The sequence below is a fragment of the Euprymna scolopes genome, chromosome 43, assembly GCF_053919585.1.
Source record: "Euprymna scolopes isolate OS-2025 chromosome 43, ASM5391958v1, whole genome shotgun sequence".
NCBI lineage: Eukaryota > Metazoa > Mollusca > Cephalopoda > Sepiida > Sepiolidae > Euprymna > Euprymna scolopes.
The window spans coordinates 27,131,257-27,145,297 of NC_136524.1; the positions used below are offsets into that span (position 1 = coordinate 27,131,257).

The 14,041-nt window shown below is 34.4% G+C and overlaps 1 protein-coding gene across 4 annotated transcripts in view; it reads left to right on the plus strand.

Moving 5' to 3' along the window:
• LOC145268253 (differentially expressed in FDCP 6 homolog) overlaps positions 1 to 14,041 on the plus strand; it is a 143,109-nt gene that overhangs the window by 90,563 nt on the left and 38,505 nt on the right. For all 4 annotated transcript variants that reach the window (XR_013864866.1, XR_013864867.1, XM_080123593.1 and 1 more), the window contains exons 3-5: positions 1,878 to 2,024; positions 7,035 to 7,134; positions 12,208 to 12,386. Coding sequence is in view for 2 of the 4 variants with exons in the window: in XM_080123593.1 (XP_079979719.1) it covers positions 1,878 to 2,024; positions 7,035 to 7,134; positions 12,208 to 12,386 (426 nt within the window). In the remaining 2 variants the exon portion in view is untranslated. The remainder of the gene's footprint in view (positions 1 to 1,877; positions 2,025 to 7,034; positions 7,135 to 12,207; positions 12,387 to 14,041) is intronic.

Consider the following 14,041-nt stretch of genomic DNA (forward strand, 5'->3'; position numbering starts at 1 on the left):
AAAATGTGAACTTTGTGGTAGGGGCTACTATCAGGAATATAAGTTGCAGGGGTTACTATGTATGGAGTTGTGCAGCAAGATGTCTGTTCACATTACACTTGAACTTCTGCATGTCAGTACAGTTGGGAAAAGCAGGACCCCGGAAGGGAGTTTCAAAGTTTAGCAGTTCTGGGGAAACAACTATTAAAGAAGGCTTTCTTACATCTAGGGATCTCTACTTTATAGGGGTGGAATCTTGCTGTTTATTGGGGGGGGGGGGTGTATTCATGTTGTGGGGGTACACAGGCTTATAGTTCATCAAAGCATCCACCATCAAAATACTTGTGAAACAGGCAGTGGAATGCAACATTTCATCACCTATCAGGTTGGTGACTCTTTTGAACCATGTCCAGAAGCAAGAGACCAGTAGCAGATGCACCAGCCTAAATATGACAGCAATACTCCATACATGGGCGAATGGTGGCCTTATAGATGTACCGAATACTTTCAGGTGTTAGTAAATTTCTAGTATGGTAGAGAGAGCCCACCTTCCTTGCAGTGGCCCTGACATTGCTCTCGATGTAGCTGTTTCAACTCCTGTTCCTGTAAACGTTAAACCGAGGAGTTTGAAAGAAATACTTTCAGGTAATGTATCTTCAGCTATTGGTGATTGAGAAGGTTTCTAGTAATTATTGAAGGAAACTAGCTTAGTCTTGGCAGCATTGAATGTGACCATCCATTTTCGTCCCCATTCCACTTCCTCTAGTGCTTCTGCCATTTCCTTAGATATGTGTTCATTTGTTTTCCTCTCGTGCCTGTTATAGAGCGTGATGTCATCAGTAAATATACCCATCTCTGAGACAATTTTATCAGGGAGGTCATTTATGAATATTAGGAATAAGTTCAAGGATGTACCCATGAGGTACACCCATATTTATATCATTGTATGACCATCGAGGACAATATGGATTCTTCTCTTATTTAAGATTTAATTATGTTAAGTATTCATCCAGTGATACCGTATGATCTGATTTTCCTGAGAAGACCATCGTGCTATACCCTGCCAAAAGCCTTAGATATATCTAGAGCTCTGCTCTGCCCTCCCCTATCTTATCCAGAGCATGGTATATATGTTCAAAGATTAGTTAGGATATCTGCTGTAGACTGGGCTTGCCTAAATCCATGTTGTTGGTTGGTCAGAAGTTTAGCATCTGTAAAGTGATGGACTAGAGCTTGGTTAATTATGAACTCAAATATTTCGGCAGAAAGTGGGAGGAGGCTAATAAGGTGATAATTTAATGGATCTGTTCTTTCACCAGAATTCTTGTAAACTGGTACCACAGGAGCAGTTTTCCAGCAGTCAGGAAAGCAAGATTAATTAAGGCATTTGGAAAGGACTGGAGCAACCTCAGCGGAGTATTTTTATTTTTTATTTTTTATTTATTTTATTTATTTATTTATTTTTTAAAAGCACAACCAGGATGAAATCCGGTTCACATGCTTTTTATATCATGCACCTGAGAAGGGGTAATTTTCAGATCATCCAGTGTGGGTCAATCTGCAAAGGAAAGTCAGGGAGGGAGTGGCTTGCTAGGTCCAGTGTGGAGTTTGAGGCAAACCGACTGGCAAGCATGTTAGCATTCTCGGTTGCCATGCAAACAACCAGAATTCTTCTCCTTTTATCAGAAACCTCACTCATGGAATGTGAAAACAAGAGATAGATTACAAGAGTTGCAATGTTTCAATCTGTTTTCACTTGATTAAACTATTTTATCATCTTGACCTGAAGTTAAAAAAGTGGTAGTAGCTGTTTATTTTCACTGTTATAGGCAGGTAAGCATGTTATCAGCATACTGAACTTTTGTTAATAAAAAAAATTTGTTTTTTTTTTATTTTAGGGTTTCATGTCAAAGAAAGGAAATCATATAGCAACTTGGAAGGAACGTTTTTTTATACTGAAACCAAAATACATTTCTTACTATACAGCATCAGATCTAAAAGACCAAAAAGGGTCTATAGAAATCAACAAAGACTGTCTGGTTGTGGTAAGTTCTTTAATTACATTTCTCAGATTGTGTGTTACTGGAATAAGAATCAGGGGAGGGGGTATATACCCAATTCTGTGGTGTGTTCTGGCCAGCACAAGTTTGAATAAGTTGTAACGTGCATCCAGGAGATAAGCGCCCGCGTGTTTGCGTGTTGTGTGGGTACGTGGGAGAGACGGATGAGGGGAAAAAGACTTACCTCGAGATCAGCTCAGCGTTACCGACCAAAAATAGAAAAGAAAGACCAAGATGGCGACCGCCGTCTTTTGTAAAGTATGATGTCTCGCAAAGTCACACGAATTCTCGGAATATGCAAATTTAGCCGGCCTAGAACGACGATAAAAGCGGGTGAGGGGAAAGACGTGGGTGAGTGACGATTGAGTTGGCTGGGGAATTGTGTGGCTGTTGCTTCTTGTGCCGTGTTGAGGATATCTTACCGTGTTAAAGAAAGAGTCGGGCGCCATCTTGAATTTTTCCTTACACTTTTTCCTTACATAAGTAATACTGATATTTCCACTTTTTTTTTTCTTTATTTACTTCCCTTGGTTGAACTGTTTTGTTTTTTTGTTTTTTAAGCAAAACTCCTTTTCCTTAACTGTCTTTGAAAACTTGTTTTCATTAATAATTAGTTTTCTACCTTATCGTTTTTCATAATTTTTTGATATGTTCATTACTGTTACATGACAAGTAGGTACCATTGGTTTTACTTGAAATTTAATATTTCGAATTTCGCTATTATAATGAAGTGATGTTTCTTCTGTTCTGTAGGATAAACTGACTTATCTCCCTTGTTTCAGTTAGTCTGGCTATTTGAAATTAAAACAGATTGAAAATGCTGTGCTGTTTTTTTTTTTTTTTTTTTTTTTTTTGTGCATGTATAAAATAGTTTTAGCAAATTTTATACTTGATCATTTATGGGAATTTATGAAATTTTTATTAATTTCAACAATGACATGTAAGTACATGTTTGTTTTTTTACTTAAAATGCATTTTGATTTCTTTTTTTATTGGATTTTTTTTTTTTTTTTTTTTTTTTTTTTACATGGGGATCACCACTTATCAAGGCCACTCAGGGATGAGGGTTATTGTGTGTACAGTAATCATTAGTATTGGGAGTTTTGATAGTGTCTTAAGGGGGCGGTTTGTCAGGAGTTTGTTTATGTTGGACTTGAAGACGTCCAAGTTGTAGTCAGGTGGGAAACAGGTAAGCAGCAGAGAGTTCCACTGGTGTGCAGTTCTAAGAAAGAAGCTTTGCTCATGGAATCTACGTTTGGTTTTAGGCACAGATAAAGAGTGGGGAAAATTATTGACAGTTTCAGCCAGACGGGTGTTTCTTGTGAAAGATTGGCAAGGGGGGGGGTGAGGGATTGGAGCTCAGACGAGCACCTGCCATGGAAATAACAATAAAACAAAGACAGGCTCGCAACGTCTCTTCTGTGGGAGAGAGGTTGCAGGAAAGAGAAAAGGGCATCACCCACTAAACCACAAAGTCTATTTGTACTCTGTCAAGGCAGGATAGGCTGTTTTTAGCAGCTCCTTTCCAGATGTGGCAGCAGTACTCCATCCTTGGACGTACTTGGCTTTTATACAGATAGAGAATTGCATCAGTAGTGAGATATCTTCTGGAGCGGTAGAAGAATCCCACTATTTTCCCAGCGTCCCTGGCAACAGATTTGATGTATGTGTTCCATTTCAGATCAGGAGTAAAGGTCAAACCCAGAAGCTTGTCAAAACATGGAGCCTCCCCAAGACGAGAGCCATCCATTTCAATTGATGCCAGATAGGGATCAGAGCGTTGATGATGTAAAGATAGAAGCTTGGTTTTGGATGCATTAAAAGTGACCAGCCACCTCTTCCCCCATTGTACCACATGCTCAAGATCAGAGGAGAGAGAATTAGAGAGAACTTTGTCATTTACGGCCTTTGATGTGTTGGCATAGATGTCAACAAATGATTTAATTACGTGTTTTGGGAGATCATTGATGAAGATCAGGAAGAGAGTTGGGCCCAGGATGGACCCCTGAGGGACTCCAGCATTAATACTGTGGGCCTCTGATTTCTGCCCATCAACCACTACTCTTATGAACCTATCAGAGAAATGATTTAATGATTGAGAAAACATTTCCAGTAATACCGTAGCTGGAAATCTTGTGAAGTAGGCCCTTATGCCATACCTTATTGAAGGCCTTTGATATGTCAAGAGCAATTCCCTGGAAAGGAAACAAATTCCCTGGAAAGGAAACAATCAAGAGATTCACTAATCCTATGTGATATAACCATTAGCACATCTGCTGTAGATCTTGCAGAGCGGAAACCATATTGTGTGTCACTAAGAAGGTTGTTTCTGTTGAGGTGGTTGACTACTTTATTTAATATGGATTCCAACAACTCCAGAGTGTTGGAAAGCACTTCTCCTTAAGGCAATGCTTAAACAGTTTTGGAAGTATGGGGGCAAGTTCTGGTTGGAGCTTTTTCAGCACTATAACTGGAATGCCATCAGAGCCAGTTGCTTTACTGGAATCAAGGTTCTTGATTAGCTTGGCGACCTCACACACAGATATTTGTATGCTGCATAGCGTGTTGTCTGTTATAGGAGGAAATACAGGGAGTTGATGGTCATTGTCGCATAGGGTAGAATTTGCTGCAAAATTCTTGGCAAATAGTCTGGCCTTGTCTGATGCTGACAAGATGACCTCAGGTCCATTGATGATAGTTGGGATAGAACGCACGCTTCTGTTCAAGATCCTGTTTGCTATTTGCCAGAACTGGTGGGAATTAAGCCGCTGCTCTGCTACTTTGGATTTAATGGACTGAGCATATAGCTCTCTTGCATGTTTTATTACTCTTTTACAGTGGTCGCTGGCAGTCCTGAAAGCAGCTTTAATCTCAATGCATCTATTACATTGGTAGCTATGGAAAAAGTGATTTCTGTGCACGATGGCAGCAGCACATTCAGGGGAAAACCATGGCTGGCTATTAGGTTTTTGCTGGAATTTTTTAGATGGTATGAATCGGTCTATGCCTACAATTAACCATTCGGTCAGGTCTGATACTATAGAGAACACATCCTTTTTAAACATGGAATGCAGATGTAGGTCAGATATGAATGTACGGAAGCTATCCCAGTCAGCCATAGAGTATCGATATACAGTACGGTGGAGAGGTACGCCTGATGACTTATTACATATCATTTTTATCTTAATTGATACAACAGTGGTCAGAGGATCCCAGACGAGATAGAATTGTACATGATCACAGCTCAGGGGAAGTTGTGAGGAAAAGGTCTAGAAGGCTTGCATATTGACCGGGTGTATCGGGCACACAGGTGGGTTTGTGAACAATCTGAGTGAGGTCATAGGCAATGGCAAAATCATGACAAAACCTCTCCTCATCATCGGTTTTATTTGAGTGGGTCAGCCATTCCACATTATGGACATTGAAGTCACCGCAAATGTGAATGTTAGCCGAAGGATGAGCAGACCTGGATGTGGTCAATTTTCTCCGATATGCTCTTAAAGATAGTAACCCCACTGTTGTGGGGGCGATAGAGGGCAAATATAAATGCAGTGGTGTAAGCTAGTGCAACCCGGAAGCACATATAAGGTAAATTAGGGTCTTATCTGGAGATATCCCTACCACATGGAAAGTCATCTTTGATATCCACTTATAATGTGTAAGGGCCTAGTTTTCAAACTTTGAAGCAATTAATCCCCCCCCCCAAAAAAAAAAAAGATTTAAAAAAAAAAAGCAATGGAAATAGCCTTGTTTTAAAAGATTAATCGACTCCCAGCTTTTAACACTATTTAAATTATACATTGTTCATCTTAAAATATTTGTTACATATTGTAACAACTTTCATTGAATCTTACCTATACTTCTGTAAATTACTGAAATTGATTGTGTATTTTAAAAACAATGTTTGGAGGGGGATCGCTGCTTATCAAGGCCTAAGGACCACTTGAGGATAAGGGTTAATAACTATTGGGTGGCCGGCGAGACAACATGGTAGTGATCAGTAATAATGGAACTTGGCTAGTATTTATTGAAGAGGACGATTCAACAGGAAATTATAATTAGATTTAAAAACTGCCATATTACAGTCAGCTGGGAAGCAACTCCATGGTATTGTGTCTGACACAGGTAGTTCTGTTGGATAGCAAGGTCGAGCATACCCAAACAACAATGGGAATAATTCGTCCAGGTTATTTAACTTGGATGATGCTATCAAAATCAATTCTAAAAAAATAAGTGCACAGCAAACTACTTGGACGGAATGGGAGTTGTTTTGGTGTACACACTTGACCCAACCTAATCCAATCCAAGCAATGCTCTCTTCCTTTGCCATCATCATAAACAAATAACAAAGCAGAATTATATTTTTTTATTAATCAAAATCATTTGTTGAAAAAAGAAACTAATTAAAAAAAAAAAAGAACTTGGACAAAATAGCAGTTTTGGCCAGGAGCGAGGGTGACTGAATTTTATAAATCAAAACCCCATTTTTTTTTTTTTTTTTTTTTTTTTTTTTTAGTACATCGCAATATGTGTGTTTCTGCAATCATTTTTGATAACTAATATATAGTGGTAAAGGCTTTGTGCAGAACCAACCACATTTTTTGGTATGACTGCTAATCTCAGTTGATGCAATGGCTGCTACAGGACAGTGCACAGTAAACTTCAGGTTTTTACATCATTTTTCCTTTTCCTAGATGTATGTCTTAATGAAGACTGGTGGTGCATCTCTTCCAGTGGATTAAATACCAACCTGGGAATTTCTAAATTCTGTATGATACATGCAGCGCCTAGCACTCCTAAATGATACTGGCCAGGCTCAACGGTGCTTAACTTCATTGATCTGGTGAGAACTGCTGTGTCAACGTGATTATGCCGTATACCAAACAATAAGAGTTCTAGAAAAACTTTGTTCATGGAATTCGTTTAGTTTTATGCACAGAGAATAAGGGTGTATCAAATAACTGTGATTTAATGTGCTTAATCTTCTAATTTCAGCCGACGGTAGATAAAGCTTGCCGATTTATCTTGCATACATCACAGAAAAACCATGAACTTCAAGTTTCAGATATGAAGACAAAAAATGAGTGGATATCAGGTAAGACGATCCTTTGCTAATTATGTTTTATGTATTTTTTTTTTTGTTTGGATTATTCAGACTACTATTCTCATCTTGGTTGTTATTTTCACAACGTTTCAGCCGATGTAACTTCCAACCTTCTTCAGATGCATTTTTATGTCAAACTTGTGAATCATTGGTATTTGGATTATTCAGACTACTATTCTCATCTTGGTTGTTATTTTCACAACGTTTAAGCCGATGTAACTTCCAACCTTCTTCAGATGCATTTTTATATCAAACTTGTGAATCCTTGTTATTTGGATTATTCAGACAACTATTTTCATCTTGGTTGTTATTTTCACAACGTTTCAGCCGATGTAACTTCCAACCTTCTTCAGATGCATTTTTATATCAAACTTGTGAATCTTTATATTATTTGGATTATTCAGACTACTATTCTCATTTGGTTGTTATTTTCACAACGTTTCAGCCGATGTAACTTCCAACCTTCTTCAGATGCATTTTTATGTCAAACTTGTGAATCTTTGGTATTTGGATTATTCAGACAACTATTCTCATCTTGGTTGTTATTTTCACGTTTCGGCTGTGAATCTTTATTTGGATATCTCATCTTCATTATTTTTTCACGTTTTGACCAATTTAACTTGAGAACCCTGAGAACAAGGAAAAAAAAGGTGTTTACCCTGGGACTATGATATAAAACAGAATAGATGGCATACTACCCCCACCTCTCCAAAAATTAAGCTAATGTTTTGGAACATGTGAATTATATATTTATAATGTCACGCCAAAGTTATAATTATTTTAAGGTAATATTTTAAGCTCTATTTAACCAGAAATTCCGAATACGTCAATTAGTGGAACCTTAAATTTAAGGTTTTGATTTCAATATTCTGTCATGACATGTCCTGTATTTGTGAATTTATTATTTACTCTTAATAAGTATTAGTTAAGATCTGATATTTTGAGATGAGACAAATTCTGCAAATTTAAAAAATTGTTACTGAACAAACTAACAAAATCTGTTTATATAAGATCATAGAATGAATATATGACATAATCACATTGACACACCAGCTCTCATTAGGAGTTTAGGCAATATTTAGCTTGGTTGGTACCAGATTATCCTTATATTTTTATCTTTAAACTAGCATGGGTACCCAGCATTGCCAGGGTTGACATGATGTTCGGTTTGGACACACCTGCTTTACTAAGGATATTGAGCAGTTTTTCATTACCCCAACAAAAAATTTAAAAAATAAAAGAACTGATGAAAACACGAAAATGTAGCCCCCCCTCCCCCCCCAAGAAGTACATTACAAACTCTCCACCAGATATTTCGGTAGAAGTGATACGAAGAGAAACTATTCTCTGGATATTGAGCACCTTTTTATGACTATATACCAGTTTAAGCAAATTTCTTTAATGCTGTCTCAGTCTAGAAAGATTTGTATTTAGTCTGTTGCAACGAAAATAAACTAAATAATTCAGTTTCAAAAATACCAAAGTAGAATTTGTTAACTGAAATACACGCTTTTATGTTATAAAAATGATGAATTTTGATTTATTGTGTTATTAAAAGAAAAAAAAAATTAGCAGTTACAATGTCAAAAAATGTGAAGAAAAAAAAACTGGTAAAAAAATGAAAGACTTTGTTTTTGTTTTAAATAAAGAATTGTAGTTAAATTGGATTGTTTATTTTAAAATAAAAATCCACTGGACCATAACATTAATTGCAAAATCACGTTGGAAATTATTTTATTTAAACTAATTCCAAAAATAATGCTTGAAAGTTTGTGTGAAATATTTTTAGTTTGATTATCCGCCGAAAAAGAAAACAAAAAAAAAAAACCCCCAGAAAACAACAAAGTTGGCGCCCAGGGGAAATAACTCAAATCAGTTTATAAAAAAAAATCGATGTTGGTAAAAATAAATTAAATTAAATGTTATCAATATAAATCAAATTTAAATAACAAATTTAAATAGAACACTTAAAACAATTCTCTCACTATAAACAATAACTAACATACGATTTTCCTGAATTTGATATGCAAATGAGGTCACCTATTAATCGTATATTTTGCAAGAATCATACTATATATAGGATTGAATGAAATAATAAAGTAATTGGCCTTGTTTATATATTAATCAAATTGTGAACAAACACGAATTTATATGTATAGATATTTTCCATATGAGAAGCTTGAGAATGTAATGCAAAATGTACAAGCATAAATAATAGTGAATGCATAGCATCTCTTAACAAAATATGAAGGGTGTGTAGTACCTACATGTACAGAAAAAATTAGTAAAATATTTTTTTTATCTTAAAAACCTACTTTTTCTATTTAAAATATGAGTGAGTACATAAAGGTTAACTAATTTGCATATTCCTGTGAAAAACAAGCGTTCATTATGCATTTTTATGGTTTCTTATTAGATAGTTATATATTTCTCATTGAAAAAATTCTCCTGCATTTGCAAAAAAAAAAAACCCAAGAAAACTTGTTTGCACCCTCTAGCATTTTATGTAAACTTCCCAGAGAATTCTGACAATAGTTATTATTCTACACAAGTACTAAAAAAAAAAAAAAATATATTCTTAAGATGTCTTCAACCGATGTGTTTAGAGAACAAAATGCTATCTCTAATAGTGTGAAGTGATAAATTATGGGAAGGTGGAGAGTATAGAACTTATTTTCTTCATTTATATATATATATATATATATGTATATATATACACACACACACACACACACATGAATTTGTATTTTTTGTGTATTGATATTAAAACCTTTTTTTCTATTTAGGTATTTATTTGCTCCCCCCACAGAAGCAAATGTGACACAAGGTCTGTTTTAATGTGTGTATGGGGGGGGGACCAGCTCCTCTAAAGGGCAAAAAGGGGTCACTCTAGCAGTATCCAAAAATAATTGTCCCAGTATGAAAGGTTTCCCCTACATTGACAAAGGACCAATTAACTTGAGTGAAGCATCAGAATAGATACCACACTTTGATCTTGGCCTGAATGCCAAGAAAAAAAAAAAGGCTCATCTTTTTTTTTTATTTAAGAAAAAAACAAGTGTTATATACAGGTCGTGGAATTACATTCATCTGCAAAAGGTCTAGCTAATTTGCATATTCTTCTAAACATTCATTTTAATTAATTCCCTATTAGTTTTTTTTGGTTTTCTTATGAGATGATCATCTTTAGTTAACTATTACGTGTAATTATATTTATGCAGATATTCTGCATGATTTATACTTGCATAATATTTGTGTAAAAAGGTTATAGTAAATACAAACCTCTTTCTATATATATTTATGTATGCATATATTTATTTGTTAAAAAAATTTTGGCTACCAAACTCAAGTCAGTTTTTACTCTAGACATAAAACTTAATATATAGCTTATTTAAACTCATTAAAAACTTTATCTTTAGGTTTTAGCTGAGGAAAAAAAAGTGTGAAAAAAAAAAAAATGGAATTTGCCAGGTTAAGGTTGAACAACATTATGAGTATGCATGCATAACATGATAGCTATTGGTTGATGTTTTAATTTTTAGCCTTGCAGCAAACATGGTTCAGGCATTTACATCAAAGGAAAAAGTAAATTGTAAGCTAAACATTTTGGTTTCGATTTTCGGTGATGGCATATGAGTTATTTATTTTTTTTCTTTTTAAATTATTACTACTACATATTTAGTCCTATATAATATAATAAATACAATTTGCATTAATCAAAATATCATATTTAAGCGTATTTTATGACGGAGTAATGCTGAACAACCTGCTAGTGTGTGTATGTATATATATATATATATATATATACACACACACACACACACACACACAGGGTGTTCCAAAATAATTTGGTTCTGGATATGACCTTAAACTATAACTGATAGTGAGGCCCCAGCTTTCAGGCTTTGGGGAGTGTGGAGCCACCCCTTATTTGCCATTGCTCCCAGGTCCACCCTGACTCGGAGTGGTAGTACCTGTTAGGGTCCCAACTATGGGTTAAATAGAAACCGACTTGAAAACAACAAATATATTTTATTGAAAAATTCTTTTTCAAAATCTTTGGATTCGGCATTAAATAACCTGAAAAGGGTTGATATGCCAGAAAACAATCAATCAAAAAGTTTGTAATTTCGCAGGCCAATTTTGGCAATTTTCGTTGAAATGACCCCAAATTTTCACAGTTCAAAATTTTATGTTTAATGTTTATTTATCTTCCTCTTCCTGCTAACATTGAAGAACTCGAGTAGAGAATCACTGCCACCCTGGAAAATGTTACCAAAGACATGCTGCAGCGTGTTTGGCATAAGTTTGATTACTATTTTGATATGTGCAGAGTCACAGATGGCGCTCGTATTGAACATTGTTGGAAATTTATGAAATCGGTCATAGAATCTACAAATCTTTTTTTTATTCTTTATTTTCGTTTTCGTTGAAATGTTAAATAAAACTTATGATGTTTAACATAAAGTTTGTCCAGTTTCATAAGAATACACTGAGTTGTTTCGAAGATATAGGCATTTAAAATGATGTCAAATTTAATGAGGAAAATAAGGCATTAAAAAGAAAGGGTATATATATATATATATATATATCCCGAAGTTAAACTATATTTTTTCAAATTTTGTATGTGTATGTATTTAGGTCATATGCCACTGGATAAGACTGGAGAGCTATGTTTTTGTTTCAATTCTAGCTGTTGGCACAGGCGTCTTTTTTTTTTTCTTTTTTTTTTTTTTTACTTTTAAAATCACTATATATTAGATACAATATATGAAAATTGGCTCTATAATAATAAATACGAAATCTGCATTAATTAAAATATATTTAAGCATATTTTATGACCAGGCAATGCCAGGTGGCCTGCTAGTAAATAAAAATAAAAAAATAGTGAAATATTCATAGCTTGAAACCATATGGACGTTCAAATATGTAATAATCATTCACATTTGAAAATCTAGAAGACATTGATAATTTTATTCTGTTTTAATTGGAGAGACTGTTACAGGTTATGAAATATTTTAAAATTAATGAACAAAAATGTCTTTTTATTTATTATCTAATTAGCTTTGCAAAAAGCCATTGATGCAGATGGTGAAGATATCCATTTCCAAAAGTTAGAACTGTCCAAACGAAGTAACAAACGAATTGCTATTCGCCGAAAAGAAGCCGAAGAATCTTTACAGCGACAGAAAGAGTTGCAGGCAATTGAAGAAAAAACGAAGGAGCTTATGGAAGAAAAACAGGTATTATGAAAAAAAAAAAAAAATTTTTTTTTAAGTGTAACAAAAGATTAACTTATTCAATTCTTTAAAAAGCTTTTCATAATTTTAATATTTTTTTAAGTTTTGTTTTGCAAATATTTAAAGTTTTACAATTTGTTTTAACGATTCTTTTGTAATTACTTTTGTCATTTCTTTGGAAAAAAGAACAAAAATTGAAAGCCATAAAAGTAAATTTTCATGACAAACAAATGTTATCGGTTTGTTATGTTTAACGTATTTCTACGTTATTACATAACTTTCACAATTTCCCGATTCATTCAGCCGCCATTATATTTGGGGGGGGGAATGTAGCAAGGCAGGCTGTAACTACCTCCCGTGTTTATTCTGTTTATTATTTAAGTTAACTTTCAAATTTTTAAACCATTTTTATTAATAACTAGCGAGGGGTACCCAGCATTGCCCGGGTGTTCGGGGGGGGGCGGGGGGTTAAAAAAAAAATAAGTATGAGGATCGAACCCGAACCGTTGAGGCAAAGTTGTAAATTAAAGTGTGAAAAAAAAAAAATGTGCGCTGTTAACCATTGCCCCACCGCGAGATGCTAACAGAAACACGTTTGAATTTATTTAATTAGTTGGATTTAGCAGGTGCCCGTTTTAATGAGTTAATGAGGTCACGTTTGACTGTGGGATAGTATTCATTTACTGCTAAAAGCTTTTTTCCCACCCCCAAGATCTTATAGGAAAAAGACTAACCCACATGCGGCGAGCGACAAATATTGAATATTTATCTTCCTGAAATCGACCAAATTAAATAGACCGGCAAGCTTCGTTGTTAAGTGTGAGATATTACGATTTATATGTGATATAAAAAATTTTAAAAGGTTGTGAAGCGTGTGACCGCTTCTCTGAAAGAAGCCTTTTGTAGACACACAGAAAAAGCGAACACACATACATACATTTTCGCTTTTATATTTATAGATTTATTTTTTATATCATTTTTTGTAATTTTTGGATATTTTACTAATTTTGATATAACCATTTTGATTGAAATTCAGTATTTCGTTTTCTGTTCTTATTCCAAAACTTTTTTTTTTTTACATTTTTTAAAAAATATTTACATTCTACAATTATTTACAATTTTTTACAATTACTTTTACAATAATCTTTTTTGCAATATTAGTGTTTTTTTTTTTTGTTTTCATACAAACACTACTAGATTCTTGCATATTTTTTACATTTTTTTTTTCCAATTACTTTTACAATAATCTTTTTTGCAATGTTTTTCTTGCGGTGTTTTTTTTTTTTTTTTTTTTTCATACAAACACTACTAGATTCTTACATGTGGGTAAATTTATCACATGCCCGGAGTACAAATCATATCTATAGAATGTCTTTTGTACTATTGAACCAGTGCTCATCCTCGCCGCTCAGAAATGTGGGAGACAATAACATGGCTAAAACAAGAATGGAAAATTAAAAAAAAAAAAAAATTATGATACGATGTTGGGTTGGTGAATGTTAAGAACATAGCTTCACATGTGTATCTACATACACTGCAAACACATGTAAATTAAATGGCAAATAAGTCTTTTTACTATGCATGACAAACACATAATTGTCTCATAAATGAAGCAACTACATAAGATCTATTTTTTCTGGATTATACATGCAATCTCT